The following is a 26,868-nucleotide window of genomic DNA, read 5'->3' on the forward strand; positions in this document are numbered from 1 at the left end:
CAAATTTTAAGAAACAATGGATACAACGGTGGTGGTCTGGTGAATCACTTGCTTCTGATGCGAATGATATTTAGTTTGATCCCAAGTCAAGTGAGCATCATGATGATAGGATTTCTTGGTATGCTCTAGTTTTCTTCTACTTCTATACCCGTGAAATCTTTCCCCTTTCGTTTGCATTTAACATGAGTTTTGTGTGGCTTACAGATTACATGCAAGAATGTTGTTCTTGCGTGTAGCAGACACAGTTGGCAGTAATACATAGCAAACGAAAGAATACTGACAATAGTGCATTAATCAATGAAAAAGTCGCCATTGCGATAAAGCGTAAGTTGATGCCAGAGTACTTAACGATTTAGAATGCTTAATCCTGAAAAACTCCTTTCATATTTACTGCAACCAATTTTCCTTACACTGAGTAATCAGTGAATTTTGACCTCTTACTTATCTTGATTCTTCTTTGGCACTCCTCTTAATCTATGCTGCGTGCCATTGATTCAATCAAATATCGATAATAGTAATAATATGTATGACCAATTAGGCTGTGTTTAATGCACCTTCAATACAGGTAATGAGGTGATTGGTAATTCCAACTGTTTGATGAGATTTTTCCACAGTTTCACAATGTTATGGGATTAATATCTGATAAGTTTGTAAGTTGTTCAATGTGGTAGAAGCCAGAACTATATTTCACAGACCCGTTCTTGCACAAGACGTATTCTTTGCATATACTGTATCTTGCAGTCTGGGCATCGGGAAACAATGAGACATAATGAAATGCATCCAGTGGACAAGATGATCACGATAGTATGTTTCAGTTTGATGTGTACCACATCACACATGACCTACCAATGCGAGACTGAAGTATTAAGAAAATTCATGATAGTAATGTGTCATGTGTTGTAGGCTCAAATTCGTTTAGCTTTTCGCAGGGTAGGATAGGAAACATGGCCTGCATACATTTCTTCTTTTTGTGTGCACTGTCTAGTTTGTATTGTCGACTAGTAATTTGTGTAGGCACGGTTCCGACTAGTTGTTTACATTGATGAACCCTGGTTAAATGATGGCATCCCAATGGATATCGGCTACCATGACCTATACACTGGCTCCGTTGTTTTCTGCAATTTTGCCAATCGTTTCTTGTTTTAGTACAGTCCCAGAGACTCCCGAACAATGCAGCCAACGTTTGTGAGAGGGACGCATCAGCGCTGCCTGCTCCTAAAATTTGCTTTTCGTAGAAAATAATCAGTCCTTCATTTTCTCACCAGCATTCAAACGAGTTCATACTGATTTACTGTTCGTTTTACCTTCTAGCTAACCTTGAAAAATCATTTGAAACATTTGAACCAATTAGCAATTAAAAAAAAAAAAAGTGTTCTTGTAAATCATTTAACTTAAGATGTACACGGTAGGAAGAGAGGTGCTGGAGATCAGAATTATTGAGTACATTTAAACGTAGTTTAGTTTTCTTTGGATGACCAGGTAAAGAGAATTTGGGGAGAATGTCGAGCTGTGGCTGTGATGAGCATTTCTAACATAAATGTACCATAGACTAATTGAGTCCTCCTCCCGTTGGCATTCGAATTCAAGACCGCTTAGGTGAACATAAATGCATTCATTAGTGAGAAACTCTAGTAGTGTTTCTTGTTAACATTATTGAGCTTCAGCCTGTGTAGTCTAAAGTGGAACGTTCTTCGTTGAAATATCTTCGAAGAAGGAAATGAGATTATACATCTGATTCACCTGGTAGAAGGTTGTGGAAATTTTCAATGTCACAGTGACCCGTAGCATTTCAGTATATTGAGACTTCTACATTGCAAGTCTTCGAGTACTGATGTTAATAGCTATTTCATTATACGTCCAGACATTTTATTATTAGTCCTAGTAGAATACTAATACTTGAAATAAAAAATATTTAACAGTTGACCTTAATACAAGTAAGCCATTTCGTAACAAGCTATGAAAGATAAATTATAATAGGTAAGTAAGTTGAGTGCAACTAAAGCTAATCAAGATTAAAAAAATAAATAAATAAACTCACACTTCTAAACAAAATTGATATAGTCGAAAGTTAGTTGAAAAATCTATTTCCATCACTTGGATCAAGATGTGAAATTGAAGAGAGATTGCATCTCAAAACGTGAATCTGGAATTAGGGCAGTAGTTTGTTAGTACGAAGGCTGCCATTATTTACCTTCTATAATGTTCTTAAATCTACAAGATTCCTACTTACATTTGGTGCGTTCCCATTGAAGACTTCCATATTCACCAAATTAATAATTCTTAGTCTCAAATTTGGTAGAATGTTAAGAATATTTGAACTCATGTTAGCATAATTTTATATCGTTTCTTTACTCTTTTGAAAATTTTATTTTAATAGGTTCCAAATATTCTGTTACGAGATTATATACTTACGCTATTTTATTCAAAATTAAGTGCTTCATATTTTTACGATAATTGTGTGATCTGTTTAAAACTGAAACTGTTTTAGGGCAGGGGAAATTCACGTATTGTATATTTTATTAATTAGTGTGTGTGTGTTTTTTTTTAATTGTTTCTCTGTTTTTACCACTAGCAAGCTCATAAGTCTGTAATAGGTAAAGCCCTCAGTATTCCTTCCAATGTGTTTGAGCTCCCTCGTGGCTAAGCGGTTACTGTACGCGCCTTTGGAGTGGGAGACCAGAGTTCAATTCCCGGCGGGAGCTCATGTGGTTCAGATCCCACTTTACACTGTAGGTGTACGTCTCATAGCCGCGCTGCTGAACGGGACGCTAAACTCACAAATCAAATAAAATCCTTCCCATGTGTCATAAACTAAGTCATAGAAATATCGGTGCAGAACTATATAAATCCTTCGGTACTCATAAATGTGCTAATAGCAGGACTGACGAAACTATAATCAGAATTTATTTAAAATGTATAGCTTCTTAAATATGTCAATGCTTAAAATATTTATCTTATTTTTTCAAAATGTTTCGCAGTTAAACTCAAAAAGTAAAACTAAATCTTCTAAATTCTATTAAAATGATCCGCAGAATCCATTCTAATATAATAAGGACAACTCTCATTTCCACTTTCAGTCATCATCATGTGTGGACATTTTAGGGTAAGTTTTGAACTGGAATGTAAGATCATGTGACAAATAAAAGTAACGGTGAACGTTCTTTATTGAGAAGAACGCTAACATTTTGTCGATGCTGGCTTTTCTCCCAGCCTTAGCTATTTTGAGATCCACGTGAAGGGAGCAGGATGTACGCTATGAGAAGCACCAACCACACTTGGCCGTCAGCATTTCTCTTCTATCCACAAACTCATTGACTTTTCCTACACAATGTAAACGAAACTATCGTTGTATACCCACTCGCCGCTTAAGAGGTTTAATGGAATAAAAATCAGTTTTGAAGTGCAACTGTCAAATATGAATTCAGCAGTTTCCTAGTTTTGATGTATTTCATGGATTCTGTGCGGGATATTGGATGAACACCTCAATGTGAGGGAGCTTAATGATATTAACTGAACTACGCAGCATGTTTTCACATTTCTTAGAATATTGCCAAAGAAAATAATAAATTCAGTTGAAATTATCATTTTGAATAAACGCTAACTTTACACTTGTGCATGTATTTTTCGCATTAAAGCCTTGGAATTCTGTTTGTTTCACCAAACTTCCGAGCGTTTTCACTCTTGCATTTTTATCTGTTACTCCAGCATGTAAGTTCTGGTCCATTTGCATAACATAGCTGGACGAGATTACTAAGCCAGTAGAAGACAACCTCCAACACTTTCGTATAAAGCGGAAAAATTTTACTGTAGCCAATTTTCAAAATTAACTTCAAAACGAAACTCAAATATTTAACATGTTCATTGTTTTTTTTTAACCAAATATACATTGAATTGCATAATTAAATATTTTTTTACGTTAATACCATTATCATAAGATAGTCTGATGTTCGTGTAGGTTACTTTACAAATTGAAATGGAACAATTTTAGAACATTGTGTTGCAACTCTTCTCCCGTCGTAGTTGAGGTAGGTACTTTGGCCTTTCATTCTCTGTTTTAGATCTACAAGTTTTTGTTCGTACCAGATTTACGTTAACACTTAAATGACTGACTGAGTTTCGATTACTTTTGATCAGTTCTACGCCTGCCAGTGAATGAGCCAGTTACTGCGCTCGATTCAACTTGAACTGGTATTAGGATCCCCCCTCCATTTTTGTAGATATATGAACACAATGGATTTGCGATTGTCACCAGATCATTAATGTGCCATTATACGAGAAACTGGGTATTCAACCAGTGAATAAACGAAAACAAACAAATCTCATAGTCAGACATTTCAAGTGACTTATTTTAATGGATTTACGTAATCCCATCAGGTGATAGTACATTTAGTGTGTATACCCCGGTCTACTTCCAAAAGATCTGTCTTAATATCCAATGTAAAATAACCTTCCTGCTCTGAAAGTCAATATTTTCTTTTAAGAGAAGAAAGAAGTAACCTGCTTTTTTTCAAGGTTGACACTGTTTCAAAATTTTTGAAACTAAAGGAACATATGTAGTTGCTCTTAACTTTGCATGTAGAATGAACCTCAGTTATGTAGTTTAACGGTTAGAATTAAGAAATTGTAGTATCTAGAACCTAACCTATTAGATGAATGTGGAAGTTGCGCAGTTTTTATTTGTTTCAAGGTTACTGAAAACATTAGGAATAATTTGTATTATGAACCACTTTATCTATTATTGTCGTCGCGGTAATCAAGAAAGGTTTTCGTAATTATCTTTTTCAGTACTTCCCAGAAAGATATTAACTTGCTAAGAACTTCGTCCGCCAAATTGCCTCCTCCTAATGCTTAATGTATTGAAAATTACTTTATTGTTAGCAGGAAATCAATAACGTATTGTTCACGATAGATTCGCCAATCTTGTTTCTTCCACGGTTTTTTAGTGTTTTCTACGTTCGATGCTGTACGAAAATTGGGTTCATGATTAATAATGTTGTATGCCTACAGTTTATCTTAAATTTCTTTGTTTTACTTTTTACGTTATTAATTATTTGCAACAATCAATGAAAAAATTGCTAAATTACTGCGGAAAGAATTTGCCGAAGCCCGAGTTTCGGGCTGGCCAGGTATCAATATAGAGAATATATTTAACTGATTGGATTGTGGCAAATCATTGATTTTATGCATCATTATTTATGGCTTCTTTAACCTACTGTCTGCTATTTCTTACTTAAATTAACCTTTTAATGATATCATTATGCTGAGTCAACACCGAGAATGTTCTGTACGTATCAGTAAACCCAAGATCAATTGTATGAAGGACATACAAACATCACATTAAAGATAAAAATCGTTGAGTTCATTCTAGGTTTCGTATTGTTTGGATGGACTGAAATCATTTAATTGTTAAACGAAAACAGAATGAATGTACGATGTTTATTGCAGTGAAGGTGGATACGTATACGTTCTTTTCCTGCTGACGGGGTAGCCACATCTGGCCAGTTTTTTGTTCATACACTAGCTGACATGTCCTTCGCACAAGAAAAAGTAGTGTTTTGAAAAGTATTTGAACCCCTCTCCCCCTTAAATGATATTTATTTCAATGAAAGTGTAATGACAGACATCCGTATGTCACCCCTTCTCACCCCCCATGCTGATAGGGGCTGAACACAAAATAACGTATGTGGCGCACGTGAAGACGTAGGTTACATGCGTAAATCTTGTAGTTTTTGGACTTAACATAAGACTATAGGTAACATCCAGCATCAAACGTATAACTGAAAACGTATGTTTCATAATACTTTCTGTATAAGCATTCCATCTATACGTACTTTTGGTATGAAACAAAAAAATGTATATAGGCAGTCGAGATCTTATACAGTTGGACTATATAACATATACCGTAGCTGACGTATGTAACATACGTATACCTTATGTAATATACGGAAGACTGTTAGATGTCAGACATCCTGCAGCAGCATGATGTAAGCGGGCAAAAGACAGTACGAATGTAGCATATGGATAACGTATGCTCCATACAGATTTATGTAGTAAACTTATGAATTCCGTATATTTGTATAATATACCGCTGTCCGGATAATGGATTTTTCTCAGTAAATTTGCTCGTAAAATGGCAATGGAATTGCCACTGTTCAATCTCAGCGGCCTCGGAAACTGTGGTTTGGACACTAATATCGGTCGTTCTCGATTATTTTTACGTCGCCCCTTATGAGCCGTCACTTCTATGGTGAAAATTGTTAATGTAATAATATCATAAGATCCGTGGGATGCCTAAGGCCTGGCATGTATGCCTATATACCATGATTAATCACACACAAACTCACATTCGTAAATATATATATAATATAGAGAAGGTGACCATGACTGCTCAGTCCGTCGCATTTGCTACAGTTGGACAAACATTTCGTTTGAATTTTGTGTTCATATAGGACCATATACACTTTTGCTAGAGTTACAAACTGTGTAATTCAACCAATTTAAAGAACGAACAAAACAAAATATTGTCCTCCTAAAATTTATATTAATCATTAGCAGGGCTTGAAAAATCCACTCGCCAGTGGCGAGTAGTTTCTTACATTTGGCGAGTTAAGTCCGATCAATCAAAAACGTGAATTCATGAATAAATAGCAGATGTCACTCTTTTTTATTTGTAAGAGACATGCTAATAAACAAATAAAAATATATTGATATGTTGTGTCGCAAAGTAATTTTTATGTGTATAAGCACTGTGATTGTAAAATGGTCTGGCTAGTAGATTTTTTGCCTGGCGAATACTTATAGGTAACATTTTTCGAACCCTGATCATAGGAATTCTGTTCTGCTTTGAAAACCACATAATCTCGATATTTATAAACGTTGTTCAATTTACATATGAATAACGATGTAATGTAGTTTTTATGAACACTCGTAAGGGGTTAAAATGGAATTACAAGTAAGTAGATCTCTTGAAACAATTGTACGTAAATAAATCAGTAACTCATGCACAAATAGATATGATAGTCATTTTATTCTAAGTAGAAGATGAAACTTCTCTGAAATACTACTACATGCTGGGTTTAGACTGGCTGTTCCAGCTCTAGTAAAAGACATTTCCATCTGCATTTTGCATGGAGAATCCTTCAGTTGAAGAGCATAAAAAGAGTCGAGGATGCTCCTCGGAACTGTACACGTGGATAAGCGAAAGTACGTCTGGCTTCAAATCACTTGGAATTACCTTGTGTCACGTTTTGTTTTAACCTCAGCAATTCGTTTGGCAAAGAATAGTCACGAAGGCGGAAGGGGAATCCTCACAACTTCGCAGTGTTTTCGCAGTCCTTGTGTGAGAAAATGGGTCGATTAAATGGAATGATGGGCAAATGTATGGAATGGGATAGAAAGCGCTGTCAGATCGTGTGTCTTGGCAGTGAGCCTACGTAGAAACAAATGTTCTCTTCAGTAATGAAATCAATCTATCCATAGCAATCCCTCCTTACTACATTTCTCATAATAAATCAACTCGACAACCTTTAGGATAAAGTATGTCAATTCTTTTAAATTACAGTATTTATGCGTCCAAATTTTTTGATTGACAATTTCTTCTGTCCGTATACTAGGCGTTTGCTCACTGGCATCATTTCAAGTTTAGCTAGGGGGAGGGTGAATCCCTTAAAACAGTGATCGGCAAACGTTTTTAGGAAGGGGCCAAAGGAAAAAGAAAAAGATTATCCGGAGCAATATAATTTATTAAAAACAACAGTTATGTATTTTACAAAATTATTGTAGTACTAAGCCTTATTAAGAATTCAAGCATCTGGTTCAAAGTGGGATGCACAGAAATAAAATTCAATGTCTATCAATCTGATACAGCTCTTTCGAAGTAATCCTGTTCTTTTCATTCGTACTTCTCTGGGTTAAATTAAGAAAAAAAAAAGTAATACGTTCCTTTAGTCAGTCACTTTTCACTATTACTAAAGCTCTCTCTCTGATACCTGTCATTACCGGTCATTTTTATGTTTCTCCCCTTCTCCCATGTTGCGTGGGTGAATTTGGATTTAAACGGCATCGGAAGTGTCACTGGTCATCACAGCGACCCCGGAAACTATGGATTCGGCACTGATGTTGGTCATTTTCGATCATTTTTAAATGTCTCTGCCCCTTTCCTAAGTTGCACCGTCAAAGTGAGATGATAAAAACCATCCCAGTTCCGAACCTCATCTACCTAGGTATGTTGAAAATTTGATCGAGTTCGGCCGGGTAGTTCAAGAGTTATTAAGTTTATTTATTTTATATCTCACCTCCTCCCCCTTCTTAAGTTCTACCATCAAAGTGAATAGATAAAAACCATTCCTGGCCCGAACCTCATCTATGTTGAAAATTTGATCGAAATCGGTCGGGTGGTTCAAGAGATTAAGACACAAAGATAGTCATTTTTAGTTTTATAATATAGATTAGAAGTCACGTTGCGGACCGGATAGAATCTTTCAAGGACCATATCTGGATCGGGAGCCGTAGTTTGTCCATCGCTGCCTTAGAACAACCATGTTACGATAAAATCCAAAATGACAGTTTCACTGCCGAAGAGACGGCGTAGCCATTTACACAGAATGAAAGAGGGAAACCAATTTTTAATATTGAATTTTCAACGTTAAAATATTATTTTTGTAGATAATCTCAAACATTAATTCTTGTAGTAAAAAAGAGAGAAAATTCTTTAATATCGTATATGCATCGTGAAATTAATGTCCCGATTTCAGTTAATAATTGTGCAAAATGTAATGAATTGTCACTGTTGAAATTTTTGCTTTGGAAGACCTCACTGTCAAGTTCATGTTTTGCTGCGTTCTGTCGGCAGGCAGCGTAATATAGATAAGGAAAAAAAATCCATTAGTGAATGTGTGTCTGATTTTCATGCAAATAGGTTTTGGGATATTCCGACATTTTCGTACAAAAGTTATAATTGATTCATCCTCTGGCAGATCAATCTGAAAATAATAGATAGATTCCCAGTTTCAGGAGACTGGCTGCGTTTGAAATTGACTATCGACATATTGTCAATCGGCAGTAGAAGAAATAGTGAAGCTTCAAATTATATAGAACGTCTCAATTAACACATGATATTTTAATTATGTACTCTGATGAGAGGGGGAGGGGGCATTGAAAATTTCATAGTTGTTACATTGATTTATTACTCTTAGTAGCTATAAATCGCTACACGAATAAGCATTCATTATTATTGAAGAAAAAGCATTGTCCTACAGGCAAGAGAGGGAAAATAAAATAAAATACTTCGGTTTAACGTTTGACAACTATTCCCTTTAGGCTAATGGTAAGGCAAGTGAATGATGATGAAATAATTGGTGGAATGAGAAAGTGGAAGGAAACAGAAGTACCCCGAGAAAACCCACTGACACGATGTTGTTCACCACAAACTTACTTCGCCGGAGATGAACCAGGGACCCCGTGCACCAGAGTTAAGCGCTCTACCACTGAGCCACCATACCCTTTTGGAGTAGGATTCTTCAGGAACAAGATTTGATGTGCCACTGCAGAGATTGAGCCACAATTGTGTGAAAATACTGAAATAAAAACAGAATGTGTCAGGAGAATCGTGGTGGCATTTGTAGTAACATACAGGCTACAATTACGCCTGTATGTTACTACAAATTGTACATTTTGGCACTTTTCAAATAAAGTTTGTGTTTTATTCAACAGTTAATCTTTGTGGACAAATGTTAGTACAGTTTATCAAATATTTCATGATTATTTTTCGACTTCGCGAATGTCATTGCAAATTATTGGAGAATACACAACAGAAACTAACTTGACCTTGCTGTTCTATCACTGAATGCAACTGCGTTTCTCTCTCTCTTTCTCTCTCTCTCTCTCTCTCTCTCTCTTTCTCTCTCTCTCTCTCTCTCTCTCTCTCTCTTTCTCTCTTTCTCTTTCTCTGAAAAAGGACAACTTACAAACAGTTAAATGCTTTATATTATGTAGCTAATAACTTTCTGAACAACTTTGTATATAAGGAATAGACAAGTGCAACAACATAATTTCCTATTGGTCGAATCCAATCAGCGAAAAAAGAACTTACAGGTCAAGGATGACTCAGAGTAGAATATCACACCTGTTTCTAATCGACAAGTTACCACACATGGTAATCGTCGAGGCACTTGTGCGTCACGTTGCACTCAACAAGAATTAACCCGGAAGACAGCGTGGATTAGCATGGCCAGAGCAAGGTTAGGAGTATGCTAATTTGTAAATGACCACACACGTCTCCAGTATTAAGTAATTTTATGGTTATCTGTTTCATTTTAGTCATTTGTCTATAAATCAGGACATATGTGTGGCATTTGATTATTACAACTTGAGCTTGTTGTTCAAGAATCGGAAGAAGGGAGATTTCTGGGCTTTAGGCATCTATGGCCATGTTAGCCCATCACGTATGAGGGATGACGTCTCTCGGCGATCACTTTATCCGAGGAAAGGGAAGGGAAAAGGATTGGGGAAGGAAGGAAGCGGCCTGAGACCTGTATATTAGGTACCATCTCGGCATTTGCCTTGTGTGAATGAGGGAAACCTCACTCGGATAACAAGCCTGAAAAAGCTTTTACATATTTTCGACCGAGTGTCTCCACTAGGAATCGAACCTTGTCAGTTTTAGTATGATGACCGATATCTTAGAATCGAGTTTGAGACCACTTTATTATACAACATTCACGTGAACTTTTGGAATATTAACCCTCTCAAGCATGAATTATGAAAAAGTTTATATATATATATATATATATATATATATATATATATATATATATATATATATATATATATTTTGTTGGATATTCTGATCAAGCAGATTCCTTAAAATAGAAAGTTCCGAAGAAGAAAATTCCACTTTGAATTGGATAAGGAAGGATCTCTTAAATATGTGTCCTCATATGAGGCCAGTATGCATGAGAGGGTTAAATGATTTTACTTCTTTTCTTCATATTTTCATAAAGGTTAGCTATGAGACAAGAGTTAAGACTGTCTCATTTGAAAGAACATGGCATGTAAATGATGTTTCGTCTCGTATCTCGTTACGAAAATTCTCTTTTTTCTCATTTCGTGGGCAACCAGACTCTGTATATATATATATATAGGGGAATAGGAGCTTCAAATTCAGGAAACTTGGCTTTCAGCGAGAACACTGTAACTGCATTTTCTTCACTACTGTGTCAATTGAATTCGCAGATGGTTTTCAAGACATATGTCGGTCAATTGATTCCTTAACTTTGATTCCACATTCTTCATTTTGGAAAACATCTGCTCCCCATAAATATGAGTACTTGTAAGTAGTACCGAACAGTAATGCAAAAAAAAAAAAAAAAAAAAAAAAGAGTATGACTGTGTAAAAGAAAAAAAAAAGAAAAAGAAAGAAAGAAAAAGTTCTGTTTTTCCTGTTAAAGTTTCCTTTGAGTTCGGTATTACAATGCAATTCAATAAGTTCCATTTACCTGCTTCTTGGAGCATCTTTGATATCTACTATGAAAGGGCTGAATAATGTTTGAAACATGTTGATATGTAACCGGAGATTTAGAAATTTTGTGGCAAATAACGCTGGGACAGCTTCAGCATATTTTTCATTTGTTGAACCGTCTGTGACAGCGCTGGAAAACACGAAATATCACCATTTCTAAGCCGATTCTCCCACAAGCTAGTTTGGATTCAGAAGTTTCCACCTGATGATAGACATGGGTTACTAAATTGTCCCTACCTTGGAGTTTGATATTCAAATCGTTATGGTGTATTTACGAATTTGTGTAAAGTAGAGCATGTCACCGTATCCTACCTCCATATCACTAAAAAGGGTTTGAAATTGCCATAGAAATGTAATTTTGGCATAAATATTCCTGGTGCATAATACAGTAATAGGATACAATCTGTTTGTTTCTAATGAAATCTCGTTCGAAATTACTCCTTGTAAATGTGAGCTGCTGGCCTAGTAGTTTCTTCTTCAAATCTGCAAATATGTCGGCGAAATTCTACTTGGCTTTCTGGAAGTAGGGACGCGTGTTTCATTTCGTAATGTCTCTTCAAATTCTGTTTGTTCCTAGAAAACAACGATTAATCACAAATTAAACACACAGGCTTATCATTCATGTTTACAAAAAAAAAAAAAGTGTTAGTCATTTTAAAAAACTAATTAACACGCGCTACTGCGCAGTGCTCCCACGTCTTACTCGTATCAATTTCATTTAATGGTTTAGTTTCCCTAATTATTAATTCATTGTTTTATTACGTGTTTCAGCGGGCCACAAGATTTAAGCCGGCGGGCTGCGTGTTGAATAACGCAGGTTTATACATATAACATATTTGAATATATAAAAGAGAACGTACAAAATCCTTTGTTCCCTCATCACGCTAATACGGCTGAACCAATTTCTTTTATTTTTGGGGGGTTAGTAGGATTTGGACCCTAGATGGTTTTTATCATATCACTTTAATTTTTAATTACCAGTGTCTTGAGATAATTGACCATTCAAGTGTCCATAACGTACAAATCCTTTGTTATTAGTTCATCATAGGTAAAAATAAACGTATTTATATGCAACCCGCATGACCGTGTCACTCGGCGGGTTAACATAAATGACAGGCGATATACAGCGGAAAATAGCTTGAATCTTCTGTTTAAAATTTTTTAATTGATTTGCTTATTTTTACAGACACTTTTACAATATGCCAGCACCGGGATGACCGCAGCGAAGCGGGGCGGGTTAACATAAATGACAGGCGATATAATGTTAAGATTTACTGCAATCTTCTATGGTTTTTATCATATCACTTGAAAGCGAAAAAGTAAAAATTATCTAAGTAACAAAGTTTATTGCGTTCCGGGGTGACCGCAGCGAAGCGGGGTGAACGCTGCTAGTCTTATATATAAAAGAGAACGCACAAATCCTTTGTTCCCTCATCACGCTAATACGGCTGAACCAATTTCGTTTATTTTTGGGGGGTTATTAGGATTTGGACCCTAGATGGTTTTTATCATATCACTTTAATTTTTAATTACCAGTGTCTTGAGATAATTGACCATTCAAGTGTCCATAACGTACAAATCCTTTGTTAGTTCATCATAGGTAAAAATAAACGTATTTATATGCAACCCGCATGACCGTGTCACTCGGCGGGTTAACATAAATGACAGGCGATATAATGTTAACATTTACTGCAATCTACTATGGTTTTTATCATATCACTTGAAAGCGAAAACTTCCGGGATGACCGCAGCGAAGCGGGGCGGGTTAACATAAATGACAGGCGATATAATGTTAAGATTTACTGCAATCTTCTATGGTTTTTATCATATCACTTGAAAGCGAAAAAGTAAAAATTATCTAAGTAACAAAGTTTATTGCGTTCCGGGGTGACCGCAGCGAAGCGGGGTGAACGCTGCTAGTATAACATATTTGAACAAAAATTAATAGTTAATCTTGCAACGCCTGAGAAAATTTTAACCTTAAATAAGCTGCATCCAGAAATTCAACAAAGTAAGGTGGGTTGCATATAACAAAGGGATTGAGAATAGTGTTTTAGCGAGATTTTCAAAATGGATTCAAACTGTTTGGTGATGAATATTTAGGTCATTGGCGATGCCACAGCTGTTTCCAAGCAGGTTTTGCATAGCTTTTCATTGCTGTTTTTTCATTGTATTTTTTATTGCTGCATAGTTGTTTCCAAGCAGGTCATAGCATAGCCTGCCAGAATATCATTTATTACTTTTTCTGTGATTGGTGCCCATTGTGAGGAGCATTTTGGTCATTGACATTTCCAGAACGAAAGAGGATGGACTACTTTGTTGTTATTGCTTTTGATAACGTATCTGCTCATAAACAGTACAAATTTCTTCACGGACCTTTGCAGCAACTATACCATTATATAAATCAAATTGTAATATGCAGTTCTATTTTGCGGAAAGTTCATTCATCTTAATGGCTCAATACATTACGTTTGGTTGTAAGAATTCTAACATATTCTGCATATATACTAGCCTCAACTGTCAGCTGTCAAATGACGTTAGACCACACCTACTGCAGATCATATATCCAACTATTTCGGATACTGACTTTATCTCATGCGCAAAAGATTAACTACTTTTTAGACTACGTGATATTTTGATGCGATTTTCCTCTAATGTAATAACTGATTCCCAAGAAAGGTTTTAGGTATGGTTTTAAAAATCACTAATGTTGACAGTTAATTATTATGCATTTCTTCATCCTGGTTTCGTAGGGAAACTTTTCTTATATAAGGAGTTGGTGTCCAACCTTCAGTTTGAGTATCTGACTAGACTACTGAGGTAACGAATAAATTAAGAAAAACTTCTGAAAAAAACAGTATTAACCGACCTCAACGAAAAAGGTAAAAAGTAGAAAATAAAATGTTAAAAAGCTCTTAATAAATAATAATAATAATAATAATAATAAAGCGCTTAAAAGCAGAAATTAATTTATTACTATTACTTATAAAACAATCTCTGAAGTCGTGCCAAACCAAACATTAATGCCTCGCAAAATGATTATCGAAATAATTTTATATTTGGCAATAGATATATAGATATAGATAGTAATCAATTATTTCCTGCCTTTTAGTGTTTTATTTGAAATCGGTTCACATTTCGTGAAAAACAGTTGGAACATTTCAACTTGAATACAAAAAAAAAAAAAAAAAACTAACAGTACGTTTCGCCTTCTCTGATTATGACACATATTCACGTAAAAATATTGAATCTGAAAAGAAAGAAAAAATCTGAGATAGGAGAGAAAAAGGCAAATCGGTGGGCACAATGGATTTTCCAGTTCGAACGAATTGTTTGTAGAGCTATTAGGGTAATGTTAAACGACAAAAATGTTTCAGTGAAAATGTAATAGTGATAGCAATAACTTTGGAAAATGTAATAGAGGAACAAAATTATTATTTAGAATTTATGCTAAACTGAATCTTCCGTTTGTAATGTTTTTTGTAGCTAGGTACAATCTATGTAGAATGTTACGCGGAACAAGTTTATTTTTCCTTATATAGTAAAATCTATCTTTAGCAGAATCGAACGGGACTCGTAGAAATTTTCGTTGAAGACAGGTTTCCCGTTAACGAAGGTAGGCCTATGCAAAAAATAAAAGTACGTGCATATAATGGACATACTGAAATAAAATGTTTCACGTACCTTAGTAAATTTACAGTACTTATTTCTACTGCGAATTAATACGTGCAAAATTTAGAATGAATAGAAATAAAATAGTGTACACAGTTTAACTTTTTTTTCTATAGTCAAGAAGGGATTTTTGTACACACAGCTGCTTGTCTGCTCAACTTTCTACAGAGACTTTAGCCTGAGAAACTGTGCTAAGCATTTGTCATTTTGACGTAAGGCAAATGTTACTGTTCTTGTAAACTTTCGACAGAATATTGATAAGTCTTTAGCCTGCGCTCTCCTTCCAACTCAATGCCTTATTTCTCTTCTTCCTCCACCTCCTCTTCTCCTTTCGGACTTCCCATATTCTTAATTAAAACATGTATATCCGTCGTGTCTGTTTTCAGTTTGCACATCACTGTCTGTTTTGCTAAATATATATAACTTCGTACAAGATGACTAAAAGTTTTCAAAATGCTGCAATCCGAAACTTGAAATTTTTCGTTAAGAGGCTTATTTTGATTTCCGTTGTCCGCGTAATACAGTTTCCGTTTACTGAAGGGAATTTAGCACGATTTTTGCCAGTAAATTCATTGGACCTTGAAATAACACAAGTTTCTGTTTAATAAAGGATTCATTAAAGATAGGTTTTACTATATGTACATTTATTGAGGCCGTTAAAATAAGAGCGGAATAAGGTGGAAATACTATACCCAAGTTTCCTATTACAAATTTATGGACACGGTATAACAAAAGGAAGAACAAGTTCTGTAAGTAATGAAATTTTACTATCGTTAAAATATCATATTCAGAGTAGCCGATTTTAGCTTGAATTTTGTACATTCAACTTTATTAGGTTCCAATGTATTTCCCAAACAGAGAACAAGTGATGTAAACGATATTCTGTAACAAAAGAAAAACGTATTTGTATCTGGTTCTTGGTTTATGATTTTTTTTTCTTGTCTGTCAGTTTGAGTTTAGGCATACGGTAAAACTTTCAGGCACTTTGTAAGATGGTTAGGCAACCAACATAACATTTACGTTATGTTGAGTCACATAACTTACATTTTCTTGTTTTGCGCTATAGCCCGTTGTGGGCTAGGGCATCCTTAACAACGCCTCGCCATTGGATTCTGTCCCTAACTCTCCCCTAATACCCATTACATGCAAGCCTTTTCCAACGTCTTCTAACCATCTTCTCCTGGGTCGTCCTCTCATTCTCTTTCTTCTGATTATATTTTGGTTGATCATCTGATTTGGGATCCTCACATTATTCATTCGTATGATGCCCTATCCACCTGATTTTGTGTAACTTTGCTACGCGTACTATGTTTTCATTGTTGATTAGCTGGTCTATTTTGTGATTGTATCTTTGTCTATATGAGTTATCATCGTTCTTAATTAGCCCGAAAATTCTTCTTAAAATTTTCCTTTCAAATATTAACACTTGCTCTGCAGATCTGCATGTGAATTTCCACGTTTCGCACCTATAAGTCACCACCGGTCTTATTAGAGTTTTGTACATTCTCACTTTTTTTTCACTAGATAGTACTTGCTTCTGAATAGTTTTTCATATTCGTTAACATTTGATGCCAGCCTGTATTCTGTCTCTTATAGTCTTCATTACATCAAGGTCACTCGTTATTAAGTATCCTAAATAGTTGAACTGTTTGCCACTCTCAGAACTATAATTATTTATTTTTAGTTCTTGTTCATTGGGGCATTTTTCTGTACGGGAAATTCTCATATATTTAGTTTTTTCTTCATTAATTTGGATTCGGGATAGTTGATCCAACTGCACATGTTTGTTTTAGACTTCGTACGGTTCGGAATATTATCCTTGTGTCATCAGCATATGCTAGTAATTGCGCTGATTTATGTAAAATATTACCCTGTCCCAGTGGTGCCCCCCCTTATGTTCATGACGCACCCCCCCCAATTGTCTATCCGTAGGTGTTCTTCCATGAAAAAATCTTCTTTTCGATTAATTTTTACACTCCCTCAAACATTTTTATATAGATTTTTAACCCCCCCAAATATTTCAATGACGCAGTTTGCGTCATAGCCCCCCCTCTGTGGGCACCCCTGCCCTGTCCTATTATTTGTCTAACAATGTCCTGAAGTACTAGGTTGAAAATTAATGCAGACAACGCATCTCCGTGCCTTACTCCTGTTTTAATTCCAAATTTTGTCGACATTTCTTAGATTAATAGCCTTGCTGTTTTTCTATTCAGTGTGAGTTTTATTAGTCTTACTATCTCTCTTGATAATTTACATTTCCTGGCCACCAATTAAATGCCAGTTCGAAAATCAATAATGATAGCTAGTGTCTGTTTGAACATACAGCTCAGGCACTTTAACTGTAGAATATACTGCAGGAAAACAAGATGGTACTTGTCTTTGTCATACCTATAGTCTTTGACTTCATATAGATGTATAAGAACGTAACGAGTTTCGATCCAAACGACCCCGCCGTTCTTTGCCTGTACCTTTTTGCTTTGATGCCAAAGCTACGTAAGAACAACACACTTCCGTTTCCCCCGGCCTTTTTCCAAATGAACGGGCTAAAGAAAGAAAGAATCCGTAAAACATACATTAAAAATACAAAGCTTTCTGCTTTCATCCAGCAGAATGAATATAGGAAATTGGCCTATCTTCTCCACTCGAGGGAAAACGATGCTACACACACTCACTAACGTTCTGATAGTTCTTTGTCGGGTAATCTGGTCCATTTAACAGAGAAGGACATAAGAAGAGATTCTACTTTTTTTTTATTCTTTCATACGTAAAACATGTGTGTGGTGGATTTCTTTTTAAAGGTGATACGAACAAAGCTTGTTAGGCGATATTGTTAAATAATGTGAAAAGCCTAGCATCTTGGATAATATTTGAAGCTCTTAAAAAGTCTTAGGCATTGGAAATTTAAAGTATTATAGTTGAATGTCTCTGGTAATTTGCACAGTGTGATTATTCCAGCAATGAAAAAGTCAGATGAATTGGTTGTTTTGATTGCTTGTTATGCAAATAATAGAATGCTGTAAGAGGCTACCTTTTTCTGAATATTTTGAATGTTTGAAAGTTATAACCTAAATACACATTTAATAATCTGATGGGCCTACTTAAGGGAAGAGATGAAACCATGATAAGCAATTACAAAAAAATGTGCCCATACTCTCAGCTTGCTATATGGTAACATGTATTCAAAAATTACACCAAACAATTTCGGAAAATGAATCCTTACACGAAAACCTGAATATATTTCAGGTGTTCTAAAAATGGCACCCACAGACCACTATTCTACAGGTCAAAATAAAGCGAAATTGTATATGATGGTATGCACTCCGCGGCCTCGTTCAGCCGCTATGGGGGAATCAAAATTTCACAGTGTGGTAACGTCGCAGATTAACGTAGAACCATTATCTGTACTCTACGAATACAAGCAGTTGAATCGATTGCTACACTAATAAGTGATGTTAGTGTCAGTCAATATCGACTTTAGGTGCCATCTGGAAAGAATCTATGTAATTATTTGATAGATTGTTAGAAAATAATATTGCTTTATTTTGACTTGTAGAATAATGTTCTGTTGTCCTTGGGCGATATTTTTAGAACCCCAGTTATATATATATATATATATATATATATATATATATATATATATATATATATATATATATATATATATAGTATGGCGCTAAATTCGTTGGACAAAAGCAGAGGAGTGATTCCTGAGAGTAAAACAAACAAAAAAGTTCCAATAAACATGGGGCGAAAACCCCATCGTTTACGTGTTATAGCCTGCCAAAATCATGAAAAAATGAATTCTAAAGGTCCATAGCTCCAAAATTACGGGGCCTACTGTAGTTGGGTCAAGACTTCACTTAGGAACTAGTATGCGCTCTATCCAAAAATACATGTTTTAGACTCCTAAGGTACTCACGCAACAATTTTTATGGAGGTAGTTGGAGAGTACTTTATATCATAGTCAAACTCCCTCTATAAAAATTAATGTCGAAGCACCTCAGGATTCTGAAACAGGCATTTTTGGATAGGGCACATACTAGTTCCTAAGTGAAGTCTTGACCTAACCAAGCTAGGTCTCATAGTTTTGACCTATGAACCTTTAAAATTCATTTTTTCATGATTTCGGCAGCCTGTAACACGTTTTCGCCCTATGTTTATTGGAACTTTCTTGTTTGTTTTACTCTCAGGAATCACTCCTCTGCTTTTGTGCAACGAATTTAGTGCGGATATCATTAAGGGAGGGGCTGAACCATATTTTGCCGTTTTATCCAGTGTAAAGCAGGATTGAAGCCCATTTTATCCAGTGTACGTATATCTGAGCGTCAAGGGGGGGGGGTCCGTGAGTGCATCATAGGATGTGGAATTGTGGAACATAGGCAGCAACAGGGTTAGCCTCGAAATATAAAAGAAAGTCGTGAGATATTCGTACAAACGAAAAATGATAGATGAGAAACTGAAAACTGGAATACTTTGAATATTCACTATGATTTTTAAAGATTTTAGGTACATTAAAAGAACCTAGGCTGAAAATAATCACCATGATTTTTTGCTCGACCTTTATCCAGCATTTCGTTCAGTTATGACTTTTTTCTTTCCTTTTTTTTTTTTTAATTTTACTCCAAAATGATGCATTCTTGCGCCCATGTTGGTCTATATACATTCATATTTTCGTGTTAGGATTTATTTCCCAGTTGTTTTCATATCGTTTCCCTACACCCTGTGTATATATAAAATAATTGGAGAAGTTAATACGTGGGTCGTTCAATATATAAGTTTCCCTAAGCTATAAAATATTTATTTTTTAAGATACATTTGTAAACTATACACAAATGTGTAGGTGAGTCCTTCCTCACTCCTCCATATAACTTCCATTGAGGTTTAGGTATTTGTCTCATTGTTGCGGCAATTTATCCAAACCCTTTGCACAATAGCAGGGCTATTTACCACTCTTCACACATTACGCTTCACTTCATCATCTGTTTCGAATTGTTCACCTTGCAATGCAGACATCAACCCCGAAAAGAGATTGTAGTAACTCTGTGCTAAATTGAGGCTGTATGGAAAGTGGGGCTGCCGTTTCTTTTTTTTTTTTTTTTTTTTTTTTTTTTTTTTTTTTCGTGCTGAGAAAAGTGGGAGTTATCATCAAGAAAAGCCAGGTCGCTTATGTCGAATTGCGTTTTTTCTGAAGAAGAGTTCAAGTTTGACATAAGTGACCTGGCCTCCTGACAGTTGGTGGTAAAGAAGTGAAGCAGAATGTGAGGAGAATGCTAAATAGCCAGAGCCCTGATTTCTTACAAAAGGTTTGGACAAATTGGTGCAACGGTGGGACAAATGTCTGACTCTCAATAGGGATTGTGTGGAGAAGTGAGAAAGGACCCATCTACACATTTGTGTATAGTTTACAAATGTATGTTAAAAAGTAATCTTTTTACAACTTAGGGAAACTTATATATTGAACGACCCACGTAGATCTTCGGATGAAACAGATTAGTGTTCAGTCAGATACTGAACATCATAAATACTTTAGAGAGATCGTAAGGAAAATTATGAAGTTGGTGAGTGCATAGTAAGATATGGGTTAGAAGAAATCTGATTCTTTCTGAATTCCTTAACAATCTGAAGCAAGGACGTGCCTATCTGCATTACTTGAGAATTTTGCTTTAAAATAGATGATTTAAAGACAGCAGCAGAAGACTAGTTTTGAGTGATCTCAATCACGTGCTTGTACTTGGTATATGCTGACAATCAGGGACGTACGCAGGGGGGGACCTGGGGGTCCGGACCCCCCCGAAATTTCGACTTTTTAAAAATTTAGCCTAATTTTAGGGGCAATTTTAGGAATTTTAATATAAAATACCTTCATATTTAGTTTGGACCCCCCCGAAATAAATTCCTGGGTACGCTACTGCTGACAATTATGATTTTTAAAGAGATACCAGTAGTATCGCCCATCAAAAGAGACGAGAAATTAGATTCTCTCTTCCCGTAATTTTTTGTGGAACTCTTGTTTCGTCTCAGTTCTCGAAGGATTCTTTCCAGTCTCGTTACGTTTTGTAAATTTATGTACACAATTTATGCCTTGATTTATTTCCCCTTAATTTCATCTCAAAGTTACCAGAATCCTTCCGCATAACGAGAAGCTTACGAAGGGTGTGATATAACAACATTAGTACATCATCTATCACTAGTACATCTATCATCTATAAGGTTAATCTTTTCATTATGTTCGTACAATCACTTTACCCATCTTTAGTTTTTATACTATGAATCATGTAACACTGAATCAGTGTTTGATTGATTGATTGATTTTTAGTTTATCGTCCCTTTCAGCAGCGAGGCTATATGAGACGTGGACCTACTGATTAACGTGGAATCCGAACCACATGAGCTCCCGCCGGAAATCGAACCCGGATCTCCCACGCCAAAGGCTGAATCAGTGTTTGAGACTTGGGTGGACTAGTATTGCCCACGAAACTCGAGAAATATCTCATCTCGAAAACCAGACGAGGATTGTCATATTTCTATTATTGTCTCGAATTTGAAAATGTATTTCTTGTCTCATTTTCGGTCCGCTGAACAACACTAGATACAAGTATTAGTTCAGTGCAAGAAAACGTGGATATATTTCTGGCAGTACGTAAATAAATCAATCTGGAATTGAGACAAAATACATGCTGACAAAGTGAAATCCATATTCATCTAATCAATAGAAGTATTGTAATAATAGTCAACGCTACAATATTAGTAGCGATAACGGGGGGGGGGGATGCCCGAAACTGTAACATTTGTATCATTCGATTGGTCTCATTCAGTTGAACGAAGTGATGTAAGTGCAAATCCTAATGCGTAGATTTTGAGAAATCATCATCATCATAGATATTCTGCCATTATTGGATGATCACTTGCCGCAACGGAGATGTACATTCTACCTGTAATGGATGCAAATACAAATCTAGGAGTAATTTTAACAAATACGATTGGTGGTAGTGACGGAATTAAAACATAGTTTAATAACTTTTAATGTCGTCTGGGCTGCTATAGATACAAAAATTTAATCTCTTAACCCAGTAAATGAACCCGGACTGCGATGTTCGGAAACAAATCTTGAGAAAAAATTACGTGCGTGGTTAAACATACGCAATCAGCAGAAAGGAGAAGGTTAAATAGTGGGAAATTCCGCAAATGATTAAATTTATGTTGCAAGTAATTAAATCAAAACATACTAAGATGGGCAACACATGTGGTTGAATGTGTAGGATATATATATATATATATATATATATATATATATATATATATATATATATATATATATATATATATATATATATATATGCGAGGAATACCTGAAGTGTTGGTTGGAAAGGCAGTGGAGACAAAGATCTGTGGGTATGCCAAAGGGAGAATAATTTAAAGCAAAATCAGAGGGGGCTGAGTACATTAATAACCTTCACTGGATTAGGTTGGCACGTGGTAAGTTCCAATTGTAGGATTTTTCTACTGTGTTCAACTTGAGTCAAATTGTATAGTTAATGGCTATAATTTCAGACATTCCAAGTACAATTATCTCCATTTGACCTTTCATAATAAACTTAAAAAAAAAAAAAAGCTAAAATAAAAGTCAAAGCCAAAATTTGGAGAACTTTTTAGAATGACGGTAAGATTATCATGACTTATTTACTAGCAGTGAAAAAATCGTACAGCTAGTTTAAAATACCTTCAGAATTCCACGGTGTTAAGTAATTCAGATTTTAAATTTGCATTTTGTACTACAGTTATTCTTAAAAAAAAAAAAAAAAATACGAAGTACAGCACGTATTCAGTGATGAAATACTGTTGTCATGTTTATTTTTTAACGGACTTGCATTTCTCAATTTTTCCAGTCTCACTTCTAACACTGCTAGTACCCCATAGCATTTTCAGATTTCTTTATTGTGATATATTGACGTTTTGAGTTTTACGTCTCATAATTCTGCCTTTCAATTCAAAGAAGATAACGAGAAGTGAATTGTGATAATACAATGAGTGGTAAAAGGACAATACATAATATTCCAGCCGAGAGTGGGAATTGAATCGCAATAAACGGGTTATTATATCGTAACTTACTGCTTTAGTCCGCTCTTCTATACCAACCGACTAGCTGTCTATAGTTTGTATCGATACATGTATTTATTTCTTAAAGTGATTTTACAATAATGTACCATTTAGAACTTATAATAATGTACTATTTTTGTGTCTACTTGTAGGAACAGGCTCATGATGCTAAGCAGCCCGCTGCCTCTCCAGAAGACACGGAAGATCTATCTCCGTTACCAGCGCAGCAGCAGCCAGTTCGGCGTCGCGGAGGAATATCGGCCGAGCCTGTTACTGAAGAAGATGCGACTAGCTATGTCAAGAAGGTGAGTCATCTTGTTCTTAGGTCAGGTGAAAATAGGAACATACAGGAGAGAACGACAAAGGACTGTAAAACCACCGAGTAACTGAGGTGACCTGTACTTATACTACAGTAGAAGATGTGATAATAAATTCTACCCTTCTCAAGAACAAAATTTCTGTTACCATACTCTAGTATTTACAAGCCGAAACTCACTCTATGGCTCGTACGAGAACCCAGAGGTTCAATGCCGCGTTCACAAAAGCTCTCCATTTACTTATGTTCTTAGTCAACTGAATCGTGTTTCAGCGAGGTCCACCTTAATATTGTTCTCTGTTCTGTGCCTAAGTCTTCCTAATGGTCTTTTTCCGATTTTATGAAGTTGCCACCATTCCTCATTCTCGCCACCATTCTCAAATACTTCCAGTCTGCGTTCTTCTCTCAAAGTAAGCGACTATGTTTCGTAACCAGACAACACAATAGACATAATTATCGATGTTTTAAGTTTCAAATTCTTCGACAGAATTCGTGAAGACAAAAGAGTTTGGATTGAATAATGACACGAATTCCTTGTTTTCAGTTGACATTTAATTTCTTTATCGATATGGTTGTGGTCTGTTGAGTTGATCCTAGATATTGAAAGTATCCACTTTGTCGAAAATATTATTTGATATTTTAAGTATCCATAATTTGCAGTATTAAATTCACGACGAACTTCCATGTACTTTGTTTTTTCTCTGCGGCCACGTCGAAACTCATGTTTTTGCAGGCTTTGCAAGGATCCATACATCCACATGTTTTCACTGTAAACTCATGTCTTTGCGATCATAAACAAACAGTGGCAGACGACAGAAGGAAACTGCACCTTTCAGGAAGAAACGAAGAGGACGCGGAAAGCCACGAAGAAATCTGACAACCCCTTCACAGGTCTTCCCTCCAAAGGACGGCTATAAAAGCGAACGACGGGACCAAGAACTTCACACCAAGCAGGGTCTCAACCCGCGAGAAGAAGTAGTAGTAGTAGTAGTAGTTATCAGTGCCAGTGCTGATCGCTCACCTACAAAACCTTCTTCCAAGGCCGCCATAGGCTACAGAGTACTAACCTCTAACATCATTCCCGAGACAGCCGTGAATTATGAAGTGTAAACCTATGCCGTCTGAGGCCACTATGGGCTAAGACAAAATCCTACCCAAAAAGAGCATTGTGTAATAAAAGGAATTACGAGGATGGGTTGACAAGTTCTCAGCCTCGCCAAAAAAACAAGTAGATAGGAAGCGAAGCTCGTTGTTTTTATTCAACATATTCCCCTTGTAGTGCAATGCACTTTTCACATCGCTGCTGCAGTGCTTGCAGGCCAGACAAATAGAAGTCGGATGAATGCTGTGCAAACCAGACCTCTGTTTGAGATGAGACGTCATGGGCGCCATTGAAATGAGTTGCCTTTAAAAATATTTTCAATTTAGGAAAGAGAGAAAAGTCTGATAGAGCCAAATCAGGCCAATAAGGTGGATGTTCCTGTATTTGAAACCATAGGTTCTCCAATTTTTGCAATATCAGACATGCCTTGTGTGAGGGCGCATTGTCTTGGAGGAAGATTACCCCTTTTGACAGCTTTCCACGTCTCTTCTCCTGTAGTGCTGCTTCCAGTTTGTCTAGAAGAGATGTATAATAAGTTGCATTGCTAATTTCACCCGATTTCAGATAATCCAGCAATAGAATTCCTTCACAATCCCAGAAGATCGTAGCAAGGACCTTAGCAGAGGACCGCTGAGCCCCAGCCTTCTTCGCTACTCCACTGTGGCGCTATTCCGCCGATTGCTGTTTCGTCGTGGCTTCGTAGAAATATAACCAGGTTTTGTCCACTGTTACCAGCCACTGCAAAAATTGGCGTTATCCGCTTGAAATTGGGACAGAACTGCCTTACTTGCCTCCACCCGTTCAAAGCTTTCGGAATCCATTTTGCCGCGATCTTCCTAATACCTAAGTCTTCATGGATAACTTTCCACACCTGTTCATGACTAATGCCCAATGTGTCCTCTGTTTGAGCTGGATTCGGCGATTGTCGAGTATCATCCGGTGAATGGTGTCAATCATCTCGGGAGAGGACACTGTAATTGGTCTTCCACACCTTGGATCATCGTTCAGGCCAAACTGCCCACGTTTGAAGTTCGCTGTCCATTTTTTCACCGTGGAATACGATGGTGCATTGTCCCCCAATGTCGTGACAAGGTCGTTGTGGATCTCCTTCGGAGAAAGTCTCTTTAGGAAGAGATACTTGATGAATGCACGATGTTCAAATTTACTAATTTCTGGGACGTGGGCTGACATCTTCACTTTGGACCTAAAAAAAAAATTAAAATTGGTTTAGTCAAACCAAATTTTGCACAGTAGCTTCACAAATTATAAGCCTCATAAACGTATATAACTTTTATATCTAGCTTTGTTTGAACCTGGGTAGGCTGAGAACTTACCAACCTACCCTTGTATTCCTATCTTACACTGAGAACATTTTAGAACATTTAAAGACTTAGAGAAAACTAATAGTAACTTTGTCCAAAAACTTACGGAAGATATTTTTATAATAAAAGGGTTGTACGTTATTGATTCTACCTATAGAGTATTGCAATGTTGTCCTCATAAATATAAATTATAACAGGCTAAAAATATTGCTGAACAGCTGCAAATTAAAACACTGTTACAGTGGAACCTTTGAATAACGGACACAAATGGGACACAATCATTCGTCTCTAAATGAGAGGTGTCCGTTACATCGAGGTAACATAAATTTGGATTACTCACAGCTCATGCAGCAATTGCATGCAGTATACGATAAGAACGAGTTCATTGGTTATAAGTATATACAGAGTAATATCGAAATATTGAGCTCCCTCTTGGCTATATGAATAGTGTACGCGCGTTTGGCATGGGAAACCCGGATTCGATTCCCGGCGGCAGCTCATGTGGTTCGGATTGCACGTTAAAGTGTAGGGCCACGTCTCATATAGCCTCGCTACTGAACGGGACACTAAACTCAACTCAAACCAATTCAAAATCGAAATACTGTACTTAAGTGTTCGACTCAAAACAAATTCCTCATTGAAATTTTATTCGGAAGCAAATTACATTTGTTCTTTTATCTTTGAAGTTACAAAGCAATATGGAAACTTAAAGGGAAAGAGGAGAGAATTTGTCAAGCGATATATGACTAGCGACATGCGATGAGGAAGAAGCGGTATATGACAATAGCGACATGCAACATTTGCGATTATGTGAGAACAGAGATAGTCGTGATTACTTTCT

At 36.2% G+C, this 26,868-nt stretch overlaps 1 protein-coding gene across 4 annotated transcripts in view; it reads left to right on the plus strand.

Moving 5' to 3' along the window:
- Positions 1–26,868, plus strand: part of Pka-R1 (protein kinase, cAMP-dependent, regulatory subunit type 1) — a 311,550-nt gene that overhangs the window by 254,841 nt on the left and 29,841 nt on the right. For all 4 annotated transcript variants that reach the window (XM_081750677.1, XM_081750680.1, XM_081750678.1 and 1 more), the window contains exon 2: positions 23,440–23,592. In XM_081750677.1, coding sequence (XP_081606803.1) covers positions 23,440–23,592 — 153 coding nt within the window. The remainder of the gene's footprint in view (positions 1–23,439; positions 23,593–26,868) is intronic.

Source organism: Thermobia domestica, chromosome 3 (genome assembly GCF_964235325.1).
Source record: "Thermobia domestica chromosome 3, izTheDome1.hap1.1, whole genome shotgun sequence".
In the NCBI taxonomy this organism is placed as follows: domain Eukaryota; kingdom Metazoa; phylum Arthropoda; class Insecta; order Zygentoma; family Lepismatidae; genus Thermobia; species Thermobia domestica.